The 23738-nt window shown below is 41.2% G+C and overlaps 1 protein-coding gene across 1 annotated transcript; it reads right to left on the bottom strand.

The window, feature by feature from the left end:
- Window positions 1-62: 62 nt before the first annotated feature.
- ddx19b (DEAD-box helicase 19b) lies at window positions 63-7071 on the bottom strand. Its single transcript, XM_004545127.6, has 12 exons — window positions 6864-7071; window positions 6439-6478; window positions 6271-6345; window positions 6016-6151; window positions 5028-5120; window positions 4802-4904; window positions 4525-4639; window positions 4243-4420; window positions 3907-4144; window positions 3450-3612; window positions 2371-2562; window positions 63-2264 (listed from the first exon to the last, which is right to left on the bottom strand). Exons 1-12 carry the CDS (start codon window positions 6918-6920, stop codon window positions 2203-2205), a joined length of 1452 nt encoding a protein of 483 aa, XP_004545184.2. The 5' UTR covers window positions 6921-7071; the 3' UTR covers window positions 63-2202.
- Between the last annotated feature and the right edge of the window lie 16667 nt (window positions 7072-23738).

Below are 23738 nucleotides of genomic sequence, written 5' to 3' on the forward strand. Positions count from 1 at the left end.
CTAAAAACAGTGATTGTACTCTAGTTCGACCTATATGAATAAGCATTAAGGGGACATACATATGAACAGCTAGATGTTCTTTTAATTCAACATATTAAGAGTACATAACTGTCCATGAACGCAGCTCAGCTACAGAAGACCACACACCTTGAACCTGTCATTGTCTACATAGATCTTTAGGTTACAACAGGCTACTTGCCCTAAACCCGATTAGGCAACGTGTACAATTATGAATTTTGTAGGTTATTGAAAATTATCTAACAAGGTATACATGTGGGCAAAAGTGTGACGTTCTATAGCCAAAACTGCTTTGTGTCCATGGGTCTCATACAGTGGTGTTACATTATGGATCAACAAAGTGCACACACTCACTGATAACGTATACATCCGAGTGTCCGATAAAACTGCATACACTTATTCTTTACCCAAAAGTCTTCACAGACCATTCCTACGGATTCTCACGCTTGAGGTCACTTCCTTCCAATTTGGCTGCATGTGTTCATTAAGTGATTTTTCATCAAGTTGTCCATAAATAGTCCATAAAATCCGCACTACCACCGACAGTCTTCTCTGTGCAGCTGGGAGCCAGATGAGGTTTGTAGAAGGTTTAGATTGACCAGTCACCGATCTTAATCTTCCAGTGCAGTGATCAAATACACCAAACATCACACATTTGTTTTTCTTGATTTTTGTACAGTCACCCAACTGTTGCAAGCTTAACTGATTTGAAGTGCTGCGTCTGTCAAAATCGAACCTCGTGAGGAATGTTTCTGCACTTCTTAGAAGTGACAATCTCAAAAATTCAGTAACTATTTTTTTTAAACAATTTTTCTGTAAATATGTACACAAGTACACATTTCCTATCCAGGCGACCATGTCAGAGCAACATAGTAAATCTGATTAGCATAGGTCCTCAAGTCAATTCAGCATTTGGTTTCAAGAAGATAATTCACACATCCTAAAGACGCCCATAATTCAATATATAATCAAAATTTCAAGTGTCAGTCAGAAATGTAAGCCCAATAGCTTAAATATTAATAACAAAATCATATGTATATAATGCACTTGAGGAAGGCATTGCGTAATTTTTTTTTAAACTCACAATCCTTAATAACAGCACAGTCTGGGTGAAGAAATGTAGCTGAGCTAAAGTCAAACTTGAAACCCTGATTGTAACGATTGAGTGGGGACAGTGATACACAAAGGAAACATCACCGTAATGGTCACATTTTCAGTTAAAAATCTGATTTTTATGAGCGATGAAGGAAGAAGACTAATGATTAATGCTCAGCAGTGACGCCAAGCTCGTCCTCATGTTTAAATTTAAAAAAAAAAAGGATATAAATAGCATGCGTGTGAGATGTGTGGTTGGCCGATGACAGACTAAACACAGAAACATCTAAATGTCCATGACTTGGAGTTAGTAATGCGTTATCACTCTAGGCAGCCTTTTTTTTGGCATTTGACTAGACTACACACCCTGATGCTAAAGCTGAGGTTATTTCAGGATTAATTTGTGTCACGTGAATACAGGTTGATAAGTGTTCGATAGTAGCTATCACAGGTTGATAAGTTTGCATAGACCCTTGAACCCCAACCATCACCATTTCAATGACACAATCAATTAAAACTACAACTCGGAGCAGCATACCCAACTTCACCCTTTGTACTGATTTTGGTAGTCATAACAAAGCACGATAAAAGCTGTAATAGTCCACATGATACGGTTACATTCAGTGATATTTTAAAACATTTGCGGCACATAAAATGAGTATTTTTGTTTTTCTCTTAGGGTTTTTGTGAATCTCTTTACAGAATAGCTTGTATCATGCCACCACTACAGCCACCAGTGGCTTAAAATTTAAAGAAAAAAAAAAGTCCCGCCCCTCCCCCCCATTTAAAAAATAATAATAAATGAGTCGACTATGCCTGCTTTTACAGCATCACAATACACAGCATTAAACTCATACACTTTATTTAAAGGAGTACAAAGAGTGAAATAGGGTATGTATCAGAGACTTACAAAACACGTGTCTGAGAGGAGACATATCCACATGTAAACATATGCTGTGTGTGGTTTTGCTCTTTTCTCCGACAGCTAAAAAAAAATAATAAAAGCAATAAAATTGTAGGAGCGTACAGTCCTTGGAGAGCAAAGACGTGGGGGAGGGAAGCGAGCGTCCGTCGCGTGAACACACCTTCTTAGCTGGCAATTTTCTCAATTTCATCCAGATCATCAGTGTCCAGTTTTTCAATTTTTTTATCTGCAGAGGAAGAGCACACAGAAGAGAGGGGTTCAGAGAGGGGCTGAGATCTGGCTGGAAGAAGGGCTAAGTACATGTTTTGTTTTTATTTTAAACAGCTGCTTACTGAAGTGCTCCTGGATCCTGTAGAGGATGTTCATGCTCATCTTGCTGTCCACCATATTAATGGCCAGTCCCCTTTTCCCAAATCGACCTGTGCGGCCAATCCTGTGCAGGTATGTCTCGTTGTCAGGGTTACCATCCTTGTCAATTGGCAGGTCGAAGTTGATCACCACAGAAACCTGCTCTACATCAATACCTGTTTGTAAAGAAGATGGGAGGAATAAAGAGTTACTAGAAAACAATGTACATGTGCAGGACACCAATGTTTTAATTTGACTGTAGAAATCCAATTAATTTCATACAGTCTGACATCAAACACATTCACACTTGCACTGCTGTAAAAAGTGTCTTTGATTTTTATTTATTTATATTGAGCACAGAATGAATGAGTACACGGCACACTCATGAAGCATAAACCTGTCAATCACAAAAAACCCCCACCTTAAATCAATCCAAAAAAACTATCCACTGAGACTATATCATAACAAAAAGAGTCACATGGTCAGTAACTGACCTTTTTGTGCAGGTTTAAAGGCAGTAACACATTGACTCTGGAGGCTATTTCCATCTTTTACATACAGTGTATGATAATCTTTGGCGGTGGATTAAGGCTTCCTCTAAATTGCATGTTAGGCCGTACAGTGTAGAATTTAGAAAAACTGCTGAAAACTGAAATAAGTATGAAAACAATTTCAGGATATTGTGGGCAGAAACTAACCCCAAGCCTTTTTTTATAATACCTAGGACAAAAAAATAAATAAATCTGCAATTCCTTCAAAAATCCATTAATTGCCTCCCTCTGATACAATGGGTCAGAGTGAGTAGATGCAAGTATGGTATCCTGGTGACCTATGGTTATCCTAAGTGGTGAGCCAAATTCATTAAAGCTGATCTCTAGCAGCTTGCATTCAGGCTGAGACAGCTTTTTAAACCAAACTTTACACCTCAAACATATTTTTTTGCAACTTACTTTGTAAACCCACATATATATTGTGCTAACGTAACTGCAAAAGTAAGGGGAAAAAAAGTGTTTTCAAATGTAAACAGATAAAACTCATATGACAAACATCTGAACATCATTACCTCGAGCGCAAACATTTGTGGTGACCAGGACCTTCTCCTTTCCATCTCTAAAGCGTTCAATGACTGCAGCCCTCTGCTCCACTTGCATTTCTCCACTAAGCAGCGCTACCTGGTGGCCTTCTCTGGACAGCTCCCCTGCCAGCCAGCCTGCTGTCTTCCTTGTCTGAATTGAACAGAGGAAAGGGTGCGCTTCAGTCAGTTAACCAACATGCCAGGTGTGTATACAAAGAGTCCAAGTATAAAAGGATTGAGTTTGGCCCTTCCCTGGTTAAATAAAAAACAGACTATTCTGTTTAAGTTAGCTCATGCTGCAGAGCTCTCTTTTCACTTCTGGATTAAAGAGGAACAGCTTGGCAACAAATGATGACAAACAGCAAAAGAATGTGTAAGCTTATGTAAGAAGAAATAAAATTCAGCCAGAGTCGCTGTTTTTTTTTTAAATTAAAGATCAACTCACATGGCAGAAGATCATGGCCTGAGCGATGGTGATGGCGCCGTAGATGTTAGAGAGAGCCTGGAATTTTTCTTCTTTGCTGTTACACAACACATAGTACTGTTTAATGGTGTCCAGTGTTTCCTCCTCTCTCTTCAGCTTGATTATGTTGGGATCAGGCACAATGCGCTGAGCAAAGTTCCACACCGACTCTTCAAATGTGGCTGAGAACAGCAACATCTGGCAGTTTTTGGGCAGCATCCTGTGTGGCAAAGAAATGAGGCATGAAACATGCACAATTTTAAAAATTTTAAAAAGCCACATGGTTCTCAAGTCTTATTTTAATTTGCTTCGGCTGACCTCTGGATGCGTATACTCTGGTCCTGGTGACCCTGCGTGGCGATCATAACATCAGCCTCGTCAAGCACAAACACCTTAATTTTCTTGGGATCAATAAACTTGAATTTACTGCACCAGTCCAACATGGTACCAGGTGTGCCAATAACTATCTGTTCCTGCAGTTTCATGCCCCGCTGCACTGGAAAAAAAGACAGACGTGCTCATACACGCACAAAAGGTTCTAACAACAATTCGGTACATAACAGTACACATGCAGCACAGCAGAAAGCACAAGCGCCTTACATTTATTTCCTCTAATGGCGTAGACTAGTTTGACTTCAGGGTAATATTTGCCCATCTGTTCAATCACTTTGCCAGTCTGAAGCGCCAGCTCATAGGTGGGTGACACGCACAAGCACTGACAACGAGAAAAGAGAGCAAACATTAAACATTAATACTGAGAGAGAACACATGTCCGTCAATGAGAGACAAGAGGAATGTTTTTGTCCAAGACAAGTCATGCTTATCACTTGGATTTCAATGGTGACTTTATAGTACAGTAAAGAAAGTTGACACTCACCTGGGGGTATTTGTTGTTGGGATCGACATGGCTGAGCATAGCCAAAACAAAGGCAGCCGTTTTCCCTGTTCCTGACTGAGACTGAGCAATCAGATTCTGTGGACTACAGGAAACAGGAAATTAGATGTACGGGTGGTAATAAATATGATGGATATCAGAATGTTATTCAGGGTTAAGTGATTCAGTAAGTCTAATGTCTGCATATCATTATTTAAAGGACACTCACGGTTCAGCCAGCATCATCGGTAAGGCAGTTTCCTGGATTTTTGATGGCCGATTGAAACCCATACCATACACTCCCTGAAGCAGCTGTGGTTTACTGTACAGAGAGGAAAAAATAAAATAAATGCCAGGATTGTGAAGCATCAGTCACAATCAGTCTGTGTAAACTCACCGTGGTGAAGATGGGCATAAAAGAGACACCACAACTAGAGATGCACCGATTCACCAGCCGGGGACTGGAATCAGCCCGGACCAGTGACCGGCTGATCAGCCTCCTGTTTGACCGATTATGACCCAGCCTGTTTCATGCAGCGCGGACAGTCGCGCATGACACTCACGACACGTGCTATGGTGTTAGTGTGGAAGTGAGTGAAGACAAAGTTCTGAGGTAAAGTGTGGGCAAAAACTTCCCTAAAAACAGGGCTACAGCTGAAGCTATCCAGTTCTCAGAGCACCAGCAGCCTCTTATGAGCAAAGGATCAACGTAGTTAAGAGGTGAATTATGGAGATGAGTGAGAAAAATAAAAGGGTCTGTGTCACATTATCTGGCGACATTATAAACACAGGGGTAAATACCTGACAGTAGCTCTATTATATAAATCAGTTGCACCTGGTTTTGTTTGGTAAAAAAAACAACAACTTATTTTCAGTTATTTTATCCTCTTTCCAGTATCAGAGGACTTTACTTTCAGTTATTTCAGATGAGAAACCTACTGAAATAGTACCTAAAAAAATACTATTTTGAATTGATGAATACTTGTATGTGCGGTCAGTTTTAGCTCTCAGAAAGAAAACTGGAATCTGCAAAAACAGGCAGGTCACACTTAAAGAGAAAAGTGAGAAATCTGAATCAGCCCAAAAGACTGGTGCATCGGTGCATCTTTAAACACAGGTCCTTGCTGGGAACTCTCAACAGATACATGTGTCAATACTGTTAAACATGACATATTAAGTGATTAGGCTACCGAGACAGACAAACAGATCTCACTCACAGCCTTAATTCTTCAAAAGACTTGACGGAGTAAAGCGGAGAGTTCGGATCCTTCTGAAGAACTTCCACTTGATTTGTTGTATTGACCAGATTATTTCGAATCAGTTTGTTTAACAAAGACTGTGCCCCTACGTCCTCTGAAACAACAAGATAGGGGAGATGTCTCTTTTAGAACAAGAGCCAACCAAGCATCCAACTAAAAGACAATAATGAATGCACACATATTTTCAACACATGTAGATAATTTACCGCATACCAATTTCGTCATCATCTGCCGCCTTCTCTCCTTCTGACTTTGCAGGTGCTGAGTCTTTTGCGTTTGCGTTTGTGCCTGCAATAAATAATGCCAATATGTACATGCTTGGGTTTCCTTGTTTTATGGATACTGGCTCTTACCCCAATTCAGCTGCACATGGATGCTTACCATTTTCTTCTGGCTTCTCTTTTAATTGAAGTTTTCCCATCTGCGAGGAAGAACAAAATAAACTGAGTTCGTCTGGGGCTAAATAATTAGTCTGACTTTTCCAAAGCCCCCCTCCTTCATATGCCGGTTAGCCAGTTAGCTGCTAAAGCTATCAAACCGCTGAGCACGCAGCAGCTCTTCACGAGCTAATTCAACTTAGCTCTGAAGCCAAGCCGGTAGTTTCGTTTTCGACCTAATGAAACTCTACAGAGACGGGCGTCACCGGGAGCCACTTTATTCACTGATGGCGCTCTCACTGAATAATTTCAGCTGTCCACGTTAAAAACAGACTACCGAATTTCTTCAACAGTGTGCCAGACCAGGCCAAAGCATTTACCAAGCAGGCTAACAACAGGTTAGCCCGTGTTGCGTAAGTTAAGCCTTACCGAGTCCAACGCAGCTTCTTGCTTGTCCACTGCCTCAGCCCAGGAGTCCGTAGCCATTGTGGGACAGTTTCTTCTTCAGTTATTATACTCGGGGAAGTCAACTAGGAATTCTAGCTCAGGCTTAAGAGTCAATAATGTGTAAGTAACTATTTTCCACAATGGCGTGCAGAACCTGAATCTGGACACATGCGCAACTGATTACGTCACCGGGTACAACACAAGCTCCAAGAAATAATAGTTCCCAGCTTCCTGAAATTTCATACACACCTCACTGAAGCCTCAGCTATGACGGGCTCTCATAGTTAAAATGTGAAGAAAAAACATTAAATGTTGGGAATAAAAAAAAGTCATGAACTCTTGTTGAAAATCAGATGATTGGAATCGGATTTGCTAAAAGAAAAAAAAGAAAATCACTATACTCTTCTTAGCCTCTAGAGGGTGCCACACTGCTCTCTATAGGCCCACAGCTACTATGTATTCACAGTAGGCCTTGTATGCAACATCCTTATCTGTGTGAAAAATGACATTCTCAGGTAAAATATTCTTTGGTTAGCTTTATAAAGGTTAGGTCGACGTTACGATGGGGTTAGATTAAGGTCAGACTCAGGGTGCGTGCTGTTCAATTAAATGCATTATTAAGGAAAGTGGGTGTGTTTGTTTGTGAAGTTTACCAGACTTTACCAGCCTCCTCTGCCCAAGTTGCTCTTGAGAGACGTGCGCCTTCTTTTCTTTTAGACAGTTTTTAGCTTTCAATCACAGTTGGGTTCAGCTTAGGCAACACAAGTATTTGGTTAGGTGGAGGGAAAGATCATGGATTAAAATGCCTTAAAAACTTACCCAAATCTTAGACAGCCTTACAGAAAAACATGTAAAGCTAACTTTGTCCCATCTCTGTTCACTGGATTTCCAGTCTCATTGCATGTTGAATAATCCAAAATTAATGGGGCCTATAGACTGTATATAAAATATAGACATAGCTTCAAGACACTTTTCAAGGTTGGAAAGGTGAAAACTGTAGCCTGTCTGGAGGCCATCATAAGGCAAAAGCTGTGGCTGCACAAAGACTTCTGGATCTCCAGAAAGGTATGTGTGTGGTTTTCTAAGATGGTGACTTTGAAATGCTAATCTTCAATATGAGACTTAAGAAACCAACGGAGGACATCATGGTAGCTACTTTGACTTTGCTTCCAGGTCTGAACTTCCATTCCTTTGAAAGCCTACAGGGGCTGAAACGTCCAATATCTTGCAAAAACTTCCAGTTACACAGATGTGTATGAGAAAATATCAAATCACTACTTTCAAGTCATATTTGAATAACTTATGAAGTTAATTGTAGTTAGAATCACAAATGCGGTTTTGTCCAAAGTATGCTCATCTGCTAACAAATTGATAGTCACAAGTCATTGAGCCAATGAGCATTCAGTGTACTGATGGGAATAATAGGAAAATAGCCAAGTGACCAACTGAGCACAGCTGGAAATTTTCTTTTTGTATGGTGGCTGGAAACCTCACTATTATTCAGAAGGAAACTGCTACTTGGCTGGGAAGCAAGATTAGTAACATTTATGAGCCTTAATTGTGATATTTTAATGACTAATGTTGGCTTGGGGAAAATAAATAAATAGAATTAAAAAAGACAAAGTGAAAGCAGTAAAAATTAATAAACAGGCAAGCCCTATATGTGTTTTTCAGTACCGTCATAATCTCTGTGGCCACATCCTAAAGTACATCTTAAGAATTTTTTAAACTGACAATTGAGATGAATAACCTTTTAGAATGATGTTTAAACTAAATTGAGAGTTAACTTCTGTTCAAACTGACTTGTTTCTGCAGCCTAACGTCACCATATAGTGGAGTTGCCCCTGCTGGTCAGTAGAGAAAATGCCATTTTTAGACTTAAACGATCATTAGTTATATTAGTGATTTTAGTGCTGTAAATCATGCATGCATATGTCAATATACCTGCTGTGGTTTGCTAATAAATATAGACATTCTCTTCCAAATTAGTGTCCGAGTGATTTTAAAATTCTAAAATACCGCTCATCTCCACTGATCTCACTTTGGTGTATCAAAACCGAGTCCAGGGTTGTTATTGACAGCCTCACTGAAGTAATCAAAGAGAAAGCCCCAGATACCAAGACCACCAAATTAAGAACCTCAGAAGCATGAATGAGCCTCTGCTGTGGTGCAGTGACTGTACCAGTATCATTAAAGAGGAAGAAGCAGTACTGAGTGAGTGAGAGAGACTGGATTCCAAGATTAAACAAAATCCCTTTGAAAGTTTAAATCACTGCATTTCACAAGTTTCTGTGCAATTCAAATTCCCAAAAAGTTGGCACACTGTGTAGAATTTAAATAAAAACAAAAAGCGATGATTTGTAAAATCTCATAAGGCCAATTTTTATTCACAGTAGAACAAGAACACAAATAAAATGTTTTAACTGAGAAAATGTACAATCTTCTTTCTGTTTTTTTCCATTTTGGAAAAAAAATTAGGACAGGGCAATGTTCACAACTTAGTAGCATCAACAACAGTCTGAAATGTCTGCGAACTGAGGAGTCCATCTGCTGGACCTTTGAAAGATGAATTGACTGCAGGCCGGCCAGTTCAGCAAATCCTTCCTTAAAACAATGTCGTCAGGATGGGAGCAGATGTTACTCTAAAATCTGCATATATCTTTTAGGAATGATGGTGTCTTTCCAGATGTGCTAGTTCTATAGGCACTAATGTACCCCCATACAATCAGAGATGCAGCTTTTGAACTTGGACTTAATAAGCTGGATATGGTCTCTCCCCTTTAGTTCAGAGATTCAGCGCTGGTGTTTTTCAAAAATAATTTTAAATTTTCTTTCATCTGCCCACATAATAGTTTTCCTCTTTATCTCAGTGTATTTTAAATGAGATTTGGCCAAGGACCATATTGGATCATACTCACTTACAACTACGTCTTTGCATGTAGAATCTTTAACCTTCATTTGTGGATGGAGCTGAGCACAGTTCACCAACTGTGCTCACGACTAAGATTTCTGGAAGTGTTCCTGAGCCAGTGCAGTGATTTCCATGACCGATTCATGCCTGTTTTTAATGCAGTGCCACCCAAGAGCCTGAAGATCAGGCATCCAGTGTTGACTTTCGACCTTGTCCCGTGCGCACAGAGATTTCTTCACATTTGATAATGATATGAAATGAAAATGACGAGATATTCAAAGTCCTTGCAATGTTACATTGAATAGACATATTTATGAACTTTTTCCATAATTTCAATTTGCGTGTCTCCATAGTGTCGTGCTTTACACATTTACCTAACAAGCAAAAGATCCCTTAATCAGTCCCACGAGGAGACGCAACTCCCTTTGGGAAGGACATCTAGCATAAAAATCTGCCAACTCAAACATATGGAGCTACCTGCTGCATAGACCCCTTGTGAATAAGAAAGCTGCCAAAAGTAGCTCTACCATAATTTGTAGATGCAGATTGGTGAACCTCTGCAAATCTTTACATCTGAAAGTAAAGATGTAAACACCCAGTCACATTACAGACTTAGACTTACTCAAAGTGTGCATTTTCACAGCTTGAACATTTGATGTTTTCTATGCTCTTCTGTGAAGAAAATCTGGGTTTGTGAGATTTTTCAAATCAACTGCGTCCCAAATTTTTTACCCCTCAGCCCTAAAGAGCTGGCATGGTTGGTGTGGACACCTGAGTTTGTCAATGTGATAACTCAAGAACGAGGCAACGAGCTTCAAATTGAAAAAAGCATGGATGAGTTTGAATCTCAGTGAAGTCGATCTCAAGGTTAGGGTCAAAGGTAAAGTTTTATGCAAACAACTCTAGAAGGAAGTCAACCAAGATTTTCAAATTGATACCATAGGCACAACTATTAAAAATCTCAGAGGAGTTTGGATCTCAGTAACCTCAAGATCAGAGTAAGTAAGTCTGAAAATCTTGTGATAACTTGAGAATAAGGTGACCTAGGACTAAGTGTCTCGACTAGGAGACGGAGTGGAAACACTGGGGGTTGCCAGCATTTCTGGAACTGGCATTAACCAAAGCCTCTAAACTAGATTTGTTTAAAGTAGCAGGAACACAGTGAAGTGAAAGTGAGTCACTCAGTAAATCTGAACCTGAAATGCAAGTAAAGGTTTCTAATGAGTGCCAGTGATCATTTAGTAATCATTTATGTATTATTGTAGGTTTTTTTTTTTTTTTACCAAATAACATAAAGCACAATAGGAAGACTGTTGTTAGAAAGAGTATTTCTGCTTTTCTTCTGGTCCTGCAGAGCAGACTTTTTGTTGTTGCACAATTAGTGCTGTGGCAAAGTTATCCCAGTTTAGTGCTTTAGTGGAAACTAGGCTATTAACCAGAGTTGAACTCCACTAAGGATCATTCAGGAGCACTGGGGGTCACATCTGGAGCAGGAGTGCTGTGGCTGACTGCTCCTTAATTGATTGCAGAATGGATTTCGCACATTTTGTCTCCTCCGCTGGGATAGCTAGATGGTGACTGTGGCTTTGGACTTTGCTGGAGCAGATTGCACTGATCTCTGTTCTGTTCTGACACCCAGCACTTAATTCCCCTGCGTGTGCATTAGTTTGAGTTTATATGTATGTTAGTGGGCGTGTTAGCATGTGAGAAAGGATACAGGGAGACTCTCAGATCTTCAGTTTGGAGACAAATTTTTGTCGGGGGCTTGATAGAGTAGAGTTTATTGTTGCCTCCAATCAGCTGCCTTAGCAGAGGTATCCATGGCAACTGAAAGAGTAAAAGTAAGGTTTGAGGTCTCCAGAGGATTTGGAAGAGACAGAGAGAAGGACTTTGTATTTCCATGTAGCACTCATTTCAAGAGCTGAATATGACAGAAGGGATATGAAAGTAGAAAAGTAGAGTGGTCGTGGTGCGAGCGATCTGAGGAGAGATAAACACGCAGCCCACAAATGCATAATGTAAGATCACTCAAACGCTCCTCCATGCTCCCACATTGACAATGTGTCAGTGTTTAGGTAGGAAGTATAATATATATGCTCCATAAAATTACACTTCAACACTTCAGCAAGGCGCAAGCTGGAACTTGTCTTCTAGGGTTAAACAGGGATCTGCCTCCTCCTCTTCCTTCGTTATTTAAAAATGCAAGTGATGCAAATGCAAAAGCATCGCCAGGCACGGGAAAATTCAAACCTCAGAGTTCCTTTTGCAAGAGGTGTTGTGTTTTACCGCTTCATCTGCAAACTGAACATTATGTCGATATTAAGATTGCTTTTTTTTTCTCATTTTCTTTTGGGGTTTTTTTGACAGGAGACTATATACTGCGTGGGTGTAGTGCTGGTAAGGTTAGCCAGTGTGTTTGCATATGTTTGCTTCCTTTACTTTCTTTGCTTTTTTTGGAAAATGCAAAGTGAGCAGGAAGTATTTACTTTTTTTAGAACAAGCGTCGACCACTGGGAGTTTTTTTTTTTATGAATCATGTATTTATATGTTGTGTTGTGTATCGTGGACTGTGAAGTGATAAACAGGCGGCTCGCGGGTGATCAGGCACCACTTCAGCTTCGAAAGCAAATGCAAAAATGTGACCCTGTTGGATAAAATGGAGCAACTATAACCACTAAGACGCTATTAGTAGACAAATGAAACAAAATGACTGATCTGTTTTTACACTGTCTTGTGATTGGCTGACTACAGCGGATGGTAGAGATCCGTTATAACGTACAACAAACGAATACAGTGTAAAGAAGCAGAAAACGTGCGATAATATTGGTATTTTTGGGGTTTTTTGCTTCGCGTGGTAATCTTACAGGCGGCAAAGACAAAGATATCCTTTTACTGAGGACTGCAGTGCAGACTGACAGTAGACAACAGGCTGCCCTCAAGCCGTAACAAGTACAGACAGGCAGAACTGAACAAGAGGTAACAGGCTTAGACGACTCGGCTGATGATCTGGGAGAAAATAAGTAATGGCTTTTCCTTGATACATAGTGGGGCTGAGGAGCTGCTGCAGTGACAGATGAAGGGATATGTGAGGTCGAGACTCTGTAGTGACAGCTGTTGGATGGGTACAGAGTGGGAATGCTGGAGACATTCCTATTCTGTATAAACACATAGGTATCAAGTGTGTGTGTATACATTTTTTTTAATGTACATTGGTTTATTGTCAAAAGGAGGAACAAATGACAAAGGCAAGGCAGAACTGTATTATTTGGTACACCTTGGTAGCACTGGGTTGGCCCTCCTTTTGCCTTCATATCTGCCTTAATACATTGACATGATAGTGATGATAGCGCAGGTTGGGTGAGCCCAAGCAAACTGCAGTCTCAGTTTCCTGTTCCTAGCTGACAGGAATGGCACCCAGTGTGGCCTTCTGCTGCTGTAGCCCATCTGCATCAAGGTTCTGCATTCCTTGCAATGAGTGGTTATTTGATTTACTGTTGCAGCTTCTGAAACACTTTGACCAGCCCGTCTGGAACCAACAGCAATGCCATGTTCAAAGTCACATGGTAACAAAGAGAGAGAGAGAGAGGGAAACAGTGGCGCGACTATAAGAATAATAAAATCAAGACAGAAATAAAATAAAAAACACCACATCATAAAACTGAAACTTATCATCACACAGGACCCAGGAGCTCAATAATGAAGTCTGAGAAAGTCTGAGGAAGAGGCAGTAAAATCCATTAATGGGAGCTGTTAATGTGCAGATCAATCCATTATCATATCATCAGGACTTTCTGGCCTTTATTTAATTTTATTGAGAGCAAAGATCTGTTTACGGTGTTTCTTTTCACACCATTTTTCTTTATTTGGCTTTGTGCAGTTGAGTGTTTTCACTTTGAAACAGGAATCAGTATCCCTGCACTGCTGTTCCAAGTAGACTGGTGTCTATAATATATCTTAATACTAAAGTTACATCGTCAAATGGTACAGAGTGGTCTGGCATGAACTATGAGTACTATGAATAGGCTTTCACATACTACCTAACATGAGGCAAAGAACAGAAGCAGTGGAGTTGAAGACTAAACTGCTACCCTGCTAATATAATTTCTTTCTTTACCTGAAAGAACCACCATATCACACTGTGCTCGTTCCCCAGAGAACTCGTAATAGTCGCACACACATTGCCACCTTTAATTAATGCACAGTAATCATCCCACTCAATATGGTTACCAATATGTAAAAGAGCCAAATATGACTCTGCTGTGTAGTAAAGGCAAGGTCATGTGTGAGACTGAGCAGCAGCAGGACTCTCTCTTCTCTGTTACTGTTTGCTTTAACACGACGGAATTCAAGTCCTTGGTTGTCCATTGACAACTAATTAATCAAAATCAAAGGGAGACAAATCCCATAAACACACACGAGCTGTGAGCGCGGGTCCATAGGTAAGAGAGAGACAAGCAGAGGGGGAGAAAAGGAGATTAAGGAAGGATTCTCCCCAGATGTCTTCTTCCCACTTTCTTCTGGTAGAAGTCATTAGGATTCATACCCCTGATCCTTTACTCTGTGCGGCTCCTCCGCTGCTCGCACCGTGCATCTCTAGCAAGCAAAAAAAATAAAAACTAGACAGAACCTGGACGCCCACGCCAGAATTAAAATGGTGATGCAGCACTTGTTTTCTGTCAACAAGAGTGAACATACTGAAAAAGAGAGCGAGAAAGAGAGAGTGAGATAGCACAAGAAGAAGAGGGAGAGAGCGAGAGAGTTCGGGGCTGACTGCTGGTTGGTATTCCTGAGGCTTAGCCAGAGAGGCTGATGGTGCAGAGTGGACATCAACAAGGAATTTCAATGTGGATGCAATGGCTTGCAGTTTTCAAACCTTTTATAGTAGTGTCTACAAACGACGAACTGAAGTGGTTAACATTAAACAACATGAGATCGTCCCTCATTACCTCATCAGCATAAAATATCATTTTAACACATTAATCGTACTTCACATTGTGCATTTTCCTGTTATACAGCAAGTTTTATAAGACGACGAGGCAAATGTGTTTTTGAGTCAGTGCAGCTGTTTTGTTTGGTTTTTTCAAATCTACTTTTTTGGGCACAGACGAGTCGCCCTGTAGTCAAGAAGAGGCGAGCACTTCTGCAGCTGTTATTGTTTCAATTGATTTTGATCTTCATTTTCCTGTCCTGTTAAGAAAGCGATTTGCAGTGATCTGTATGAGTATTTCACCAATTTATGTACAAAAATCAGTTAGGCAGATGAACTTATGATTGGGATTTACGAGAGTTAAGATGAAAGAATCAGCGTTCGGGGCTGAGCCTCCAGCACACGGCACAGTCTCAGCCCCAACGTCGGCCAGGCAGCAATAAGCATCTGGATCCAGCCTCCCTCCTTTCTCAAGGGGGAAACCTAGCTCTCCCTAAACCCAACCAATTCACTCAATAAACAGCTGGATTATTACATAAGACACGGCGAGGGCTTAATAGCCCCAAGTTCTTTGAAAAACCTGAAAAAAAAAAGAGAGAAAAGATTAGGCAGACTTCTAATTTGCTCATGCAGTTTGGAGTTCAACAGTCATTGACAATCGTGCGGCCATGTTCATTCATCTACCGGGGCCAAAGAGCTTCAAGGCTGTCAAGCCCCGGCTCAACAATTTTCAATTCCTTAATAATTTATTGATGGCGGGCAGTCAAATTGCATATCAATAATGTACAAGGGCTCAGTACAATGTTGATACGAAATACCCTTTCAGCTGGGCTCATTCATGCTCACAGACCTGCAGACATATGTACCGTGTTTAGTCCCACGTGGTCCGGCGCTGGCACGTTGCATGAATACAATCTGTTTCTGTGAGCTGTGTAAGTCTAGTTGATGATAGAGCATCTAAAAAAAAAAGGCCTCTCATGTTTTCATGTTTCAGGATAAAACCTCAGAGGAGGAGGAGAAGAAGAATTAAGCTTTTCATGTGGGGGCTGGGACAGAATAGCAGATCAACTACAAAGACACTGATATGAAGAACAATGACAAAGCAATCGCTGTGTAAAGTGATACAAGCGTGATGCTGTAATAATATACATTCTTTATATTGTTGCACGCTCTTTCTCTCCATACATGCAGAAAGAAAGTTTGCACGCGTGCATTTCCTCGACGCTTGTCTTGGTCTTCGATTGGGCAGCTATACTGTGGGTTTGGGCATGAGCCAATCACGCGTGTAGGACAAATTAAGTGACCAATGGCGGATTTCCATCTAGGTCAGCATCTTTTATTCAGGAGTCATGCGTACACAGTTACATGCCATCCCGCCCTGGGGGCCCTGCGGAGACCCACTCTGCCATAGAGAGATGGTCCACCATTTTGTTCTGTTTTGAAAATGATCTCCATGCATGAGATTAGCTGGGGGGCCCGCGAGCTCTTCCCTTTGTTGTGCATCCCAGTTTGGATTTTCCCGGTTGGTGTCTGTGCGAGTGTGCTGGGAGTGTGCACGTGCAGGGCGTGCATCCGTGGCGGCGAGCTGCATCTGTGCATGAGCGTGCATATTGCCTGTGTGTCTAAGAATGTGTTTAATGGGGGATTTTGCTCTGAGCAGAGGAAAATGCAATCCTGATGGAGACATCCGATGCCCCACTCAGTGGTCTGCTGCTGAGCTCAAAGCACATCTCCGGCTTTGGCCTTTATAGCAATGCACACTTTTTCATTCATACCTCTACATGTGCAGCAGGTATCTATGCCTCTTTGCATGAGGAAGGGTCATGGACTAAACATTTATGAAGGTCATTTCTTAAACTGTGCCTGACACTGCACTGCTGCTCCCAGCATCTACGCCTTTGTAGGAGGCTTGTGCCTTGGACGCATCGGCTGGTGTGTTGTTTTACATAGCTTTAAAAAAACAACAAAAAAACCCAACACCTTTACCGTATGAAAAATAATGTATACAAGTGGCTACAAAAGTATGTAAAGTTGGTTTTAAAGCTGATGTTGCCACTGCACCAAAATGTAAAAAGCTGTCTCTCTCAGCCGTTGGTTTCCCTCCACAGACTTAAAGCAGCAACAAAGCAACTAGACAGAGAGACGGAGAGTGAGAGATAGAGAGGGAGAGAGACTGGGGTATGTGGTTGCTATAGTAACCATCTGGTGGGTCTGAACTGTTTCTCCCTGGCATTCATTTCATCATATCGAGCCCCTGTCTCTCTCTCCGCTCTCTCTCTCTCTCTGTACGTCTACTCTCACTTTTGTTTATCCCTCTCTTTTTTCCCCTCCATCTCTCTTATCTCCTGATTCCCATCTCGTGCCGCTCTCCCACTCTTTCCAAGCTGCCTGGCTTCCTCCTCCTCCCCTTTTCTCCTCCGGTTCTCCTCACTTTTGTTGCAAAGCAGTCGGAGATGGAGAATGTTTAATGTTAAATGCGCAGTGGTCATTCCATCTCTGTCCTTTTGGCTGTCCGTCCATTTTTTTAATCACCCTGCCCTGACAGACCCATCTGTTAATCCTGGACCTTTTCAAAAAAAAGAAAAAGAAAAAAAAAAAAAAAAAGGGGGGGGGAGAACTCAATTCGTACAGCCAGAAGAGCTGAGCAGAAGCTGGACTGATATCTAAGCGCAAACTTGCTTGAACGATTGACGTCATCTGTAATCACGATTTAGATGCAACCAAAGCGTGTTTTTACCATCATATCATTGAGGAGAGTTGCTTTTTTGGATAGATCTCTTTAAAAATGTGACGTGTAACTCCACTCGGGAGCAAACAGAATATTCTGGAGTGGTCTAAAGGGATATTTATTTTATTTTTCCAACCAGAGCTGCCTGCATTTCCCCCCTTTTCCTTCTTATCAGCAGTTGTCCTTGTGATTTCCCAGCAGAGTCTCAATCAGCAAGAGAATACCTGATCCCAATGCCCACTGATATTTTTTGCGTCCACACACACACACACACACACACACACACACACACACACACACACACACACACACACACACACACACACACACACACACACACACACACACACACACACCACAAAATAAAAAGAAACATCAACACATGCATGTATAACCGCACACACGCAGTGGAACCAAATGCAAATGTCGCCTCAGCCATTTGCATGCGCACACATTATATTGCTGAGCCATATAGCGCCCACTGATTCACGCCAAAACCAACAGAGCGGGTGATTTTCCCAGGGAGTGGTTCAGCATGTCAGGTCACACTGGGTATTTCCCTGGCAGAAACAAAGGTCAGATTCAGGGTTGCAGTGGAGAGCAGCATAGTTTGGGATTTCCGAGGGGGACAGCCGTGTGAGAAACTGCCCGAGTGTGTGTGTGTGTGTGTGTGTGTGTGCCGCAGCTAGCAGGGTGTGGTTTCTTTTTTCCTCCACTTTCTGCCAGCGACCTGTGAATGTTCTCTCTCATTCTCTCTGGATTGTCTCTTCCTGTCCTTCACAGTGCTCCTCTTCATACTCTTTCTGCCTTGTCTTCTTCACCTGTCGGAGCTTATGTAACCTAACAGCTACGCTGAGTTTGACTTTCATCTGCCCCCCGTCACAGCACTGGTGATTACTTTCTCATGAGTGCTCATCACAAAACTCAACTGCCACAATATCATCCAAGAAGCAACTAAGCATATTAAACTGTTAATGACAATAATAAAGAATCTGTTGAATCGTACGTGTCATCTTTTGAGCATCTTTTAACAGTGATGGCCACACAGGAAAAGTCTGGGCAACATCTCCTGCACCTCTCTGCATCAGGAGTTCTAGTTCTGCTGAACTACAACATAAGAGAGAGAGAGAGAGTCCTGCAGAGAAAGAAGGTGGTTGAAATGCAATTTCCAGAGGTAAAAAGATTTAAAAACCTTATTTTGTGAGCAAAGCCAGCAAACTTTATCAGGCTTGACCGGCTGATTCTATAAAGGCCGTTTTTATATCACAGTGGCCATTGACAATTTATATAATATTTTATAGTAACTGCCCAAATAACTGCACAGAGACATTTCAGCCCCGGCTAAAGATATATCCCCAGAGTGAGTCAAAACTGCACGTTTATCTGTGAGCGTGTATTAGCTGTGTCCGAAAGCAAGGCCAACCAAAGACCACATGGCGTCAAACATTCATGGACGATCTGAGAACTGTCGACATTGCCTGGGATGAAGCTGAAGCTGACCGACATCGATGGAGATCACTAGCTGCCCGATGCGCCACCCGCCGTAGGAGGAACTAAGTTCTAAGTAAGTAAGTATTAGCTGCGTAAGCTAGCAGCGATAAACTGTATAATATAAAATGGCTAAAGGATTTCTATTGCGATGCACAATGAGGCCCCCAGAGTTGTAAGTTGTGCTATTTATCCAGTGTTTTGCTGGATCTATGCGTTAAAATATTCCAGAATGACAACTGAGTAAGTTTATTATTGTCATGATCCTGGGTTATTTTGACCCAGCGCTTTGTGTTTCCTTGGATTTCATTTTGTGTTCATTCTGATTTTGTATTAGTTTAGGGTTGAACCTGGAGTTTAGTGTTTTATCAGCCCTACCTGTGTCTGTCCTCGCTGCTCTGTTCGTGTCCTCGTGTTTGTGTTGTAAAACAGTCTGTGTGTTTCCTGTTTTACTTTGAAGGTTCGTGTCTTGTCTGGTGAATTAGGTTCAGCTGTGCTCCCCTCCTGTGTGCCTTTCCCTCATTACCTTCTGTGTATTTATAGGGTGTTTCTGCCTGTGTCCCTCATTGTGCCGTCTGTGTTTCTTGTTAATCCCAGTGTCTCTCTGTCCTTTATTCCTGCTCGCCATCACCAGTGTCATTTCCTTATGTTTTTCTGTGAGTTATGGTTTCAGGTTTGGTTTGTTATTAGTTTCCCTAGTCTAGGTTTATGTTTAGTTCTGTCCTGGCTTTGGTTCTTTTCCACTGTAAATAAATCTTCATTCGCATCTCCACCGCCATCTGCATCTTGGCTCCTCATTCATTCCACAACACGACTGCTGCCCCAGCCATGACAATTATAGTCAACTAATATGATCTTAAAAACCAAACCAGGTGAGAAAAGCTGAAATAAACGGTGAAAGACAGACATTTTTTCAGAAATGTCTTCTTTTTTTTTATACTGTGAAAAACAAACTTGTAGATTGCGGAAAAACAGGAATATAAGAATCTGTTTCTTGATTACTTTGGTGTGGTATGAATGCCAACTGAGAGCAGGGTCTTGGTCAATACAAAAAGCTGTAAAGCGTGTCAAACACACAAACTTCAAAAGCTTGCCCACCTTCAGCGGCCAGGCTTTGTTTCCGGCCCCCGGGCCTGATGTTTGACACCCCTGTTCTATGGGATGACTTCATGTTTACACGACTCTGAGTAAGCTACCTTCACAGTTTGTGCTGTTTCTATTGTGGTACCTGTGTTGAACTTTTTTCTATTAAAAAAAATCTCCTAAATAATACCGTTAAATAATAATTTCTCAATATAAATACAAAATAAAAACGAATATAAAAATGCTAAACTGTGACAGCTACGTCTCACCACTTTGGTAATGCCTCGGGGCAGTTACCTTTCACTCTGATCATGTATCTGGTTTTAGTCCAACACATATACAACCTCACTTTCTATTTCTAACCTTGCACCATACATAATGAAGTTAAAAGCTATTTTTATGCACACAGATCTGTTATTTATTGCTCTGCACCCACATGAATGTGGAATCTCCCAGAACTTCCTTTCAGCTTTGACACCGTTCACAAAGCTTTGCATGACTTGCAAAACTTGTCTTTAATGCTGATGAAAGAACTCGCTCAACATTTTGGTCCAAATGAAGGGAAAACCTCTCTTTTCAGAAATACTTCATAGATTCAGCTCATCTTTAAGCTTCACAACTTGTGGGAAACGAGAAGATAAAACTAGGTTTTCTTCTAATGCTGAAAGAGAGACATTTGTTGCAGCTATAAGAGTTTTGTTTGCTTGACTGTGTTCTGTAAATGCTATTCTGGGATACTGTATATCTCTAATATATAGGCTATGTTCCTTGTATACCTGGATTGGCTGGTTCCCTTTTAACCTCCTGCACATGGATTGTATTCATTTTGAACCTGTTCTTTGGTTAAATCCCCCTTAACTTCACCAAGGCTGAAAATTTCCCTCCACATGCACAGCTGGATAGGGGTATGACTACACACCTTTGGAGCAGGAGTTGCAAGTTCGATTGAGTGGGAACAGTTTGTGAGCCAGGACCAGGATACTGGCTAGACCCCCCCGCCCGCTAAATACCAAACCCTTGAATGGCACGGCTACGTCTGCAGCCAGCTCGAACACAAAACATTTCACTGCATGTTGTACTCTGTATGACTGTGTATGTGACGAACAGTGTTGGTCAAGTTACTTGAAAAAAGTAATCAGTAACTAATTACTTATTACTCCCCCCAAAAAGTAATCCCATTACTTTACTGATTACTTATTTTCAAAAGTAATTAATTACTTAGTTACTTTTATATGATTTACAACCTGAATAGGTGATAAAGCGATAGATCTTTCAGCCCAATTCTACTTTTTCTGCATAATCTGTCATACAAAATGTAATTAAATGGAAAAGTCTCTTTTTAAAACTTGTTTTATTAGTTTTAATCTTTTAACTTTATGCATGAAGCAAAAATGTAATTATGTGAAATTTGTTTAATATTTAAAGCTATTTTCTGCACATTCCAGCACATAAAATAAAATATTTTTTGTGTTTACACTCACTCTTTCAAATAGATGCAAGTAAAACGCAGTAGAAAATAAATAAAGTCAAAGACTAGCGGTCCTGTTGCTCTATTTTCACTGTAAAGCAGGAGTGGGATAGGCAGAGGTTTGCCCTGGTGCAGGTGTGCCGCAGCGGTCAGTGGAAGAATCCGCGAGTTTCTCTGTGAGTTTCCCATTACATGGTAGCGCACTCGGTGCTTGCTTGGAAGTTTAGGGGTTGTTTTCACTGTAAAAAGAAGTTTTCTTCTCATGCACGATGGACACTAATGTTTTTGTCACTTTTTATGGAATCAAACTCAAAGTAAGGTCAGTACTTCCACGCTTTAAACACTGCAAGCTCATACTCTCTCCTGCACTCGATATATTATCCATTGTTGATCTGCACACAGCTGTTGTCACGAACGTCGCACTCGCTTACGTCACTGTCATGAGACATTCTCGCAAAAAAATCACGGTTTTAGTAACGCAGTAACGCAGCGTTCCTACGGGAAAGTAACGGTAATCTAATTACCGTTTTTGCAATAGTAATCCCTTACTATATTCGTTACTTGAAAACAGTAATCAGATTACAGTAACGCGTTACTTGCCCATCTCTGGTGACGAATAAAGCTTGCTTGTTTCTTAGAAAGAAATACCTTGATCCTTGATATTGGGACACAAAATGCCCAATTTTATCCAAAGTTGTAATCATAGAAATTCCTGCATCGAGATTCAGACCTGGTTAATTAAATTAAGATCAAGTTCAGCCAAGCTGACCCTACGTCTTGTTACATTTCTATGAAATCAACCGAGGTTGCTAATAAAAAAGAAAATTAATACTTGCCCAATTCAGGGTCGGACTAGAGCCTATCCCAGCTGTTTGTTGTGGATTCAAACCTAGGACCATGCTACTGTGAGGCAACACAGTTCACCACTGTGCCACCCCAAACCATGTCATCTGACCTAACTGGCAAATGTAAAAATGATCCACTTATCTATCATGGGTCACTCAGACTCTAAAGGTTTGGTTGTGTGGGAACAGTTTGTGAGTTTTACTTCAGACTGAGGAGACCCAAACTTCATCCAACTAATCGAATCGAGCATTCCATGCACGATTTTGTATAAAAAGATCCACCGCACAGGCAATGGTAAACCGCTACTCCCCAAATGTAACATCCCCTGATCCTGTGTGAGGGGATAGACTCTTACTGCAGTAGGCATTGCTGTCATGCTTTACTGCCATCTTGGAGGAAGGGACTATTTTGGCAGGATAATGTGGTCACGCCACAGAGTGAATAGGGGGTCTTGAGAGAAGAGGGCAGAGATAAGAGAATGGAGAGCATTCCATTAAAGCTCGCGATTGCATCAAGCCAAGGCTCAGGGAAGACTATTCTGCACCGAATACCCACCGCAACACCCATCAAGTGCAAGGTGCATCTGTTACCATGGTACCCGGCGCAGGCAGCCCCTTTCATGTCTGTCAAGATGGGGAGGGAGAGAGAGACTAGCAATATGTTAGTCTCGCCTGCAGTTGGAGCTGAAACGGACATGCGAGTGCCTGTGTTTGCTTGTATGTATGCGTTTGTAGCATAGATACAGGCGGCCCGGGTTTTAAGATGCCGTACGCTGACAGAGGCTCGTCACACAACATGAATCATTTAGCCGCCACAGCAGAGCTGGAAATGTCACGTCTCATCAGCATTGTTCACGCCTTGGTGCTCCTGCACCATTCACATCTCCGGCAGCGGAGTTGAGGGACGACTTGATTAAAGAGAGAAGCTGAGATTTTAAATGCAAACAGACATTTATTGCATTGGGAAGCAGTGGTGTACATTTTCCCCACAAATTAATTTGCAGTACTGTAGCACTTCATGAGATCAGAGTCTGTTGTGCAGTTGTCCAAGCAGTGTGTCAACTTTCCTTTTCGACAAATCGCTACAAAGTTTCGATTCCAGGCTCTTTGATGGGATTACTCGCTCATCATGCCGTCTCCTTCCATATCTGCTCTTTCCAAGGAGTAGGATGCTACTTTCTCACAGTGGAAAATGCTGACTTGCCAGATAGGCAATCCAATAACAACAGGAGAAACTGTACAAGGAACATATCCAAAATTTTAAGCCAAGCTATCTGCTAATGTCTCTCTTATACAAAACTATATTTTTTGTGTTTTTGCTACAGATTTAAAACAGTTTTAACAAAAAAAAAGCAACATCAAGTACATCATTCCTTATTGTAAACCACAATCAACACTAACAGTAAA

Source organism: Maylandia zebra, linkage group LG5 (genome assembly GCF_041146795.1).
Source record: "Maylandia zebra isolate NMK-2024a linkage group LG5, Mzebra_GT3a, whole genome shotgun sequence".
NCBI classification, from domain to species: Eukaryota; Metazoa; Chordata; class Actinopteri; order Cichliformes; family Cichlidae; genus Maylandia; species Maylandia zebra.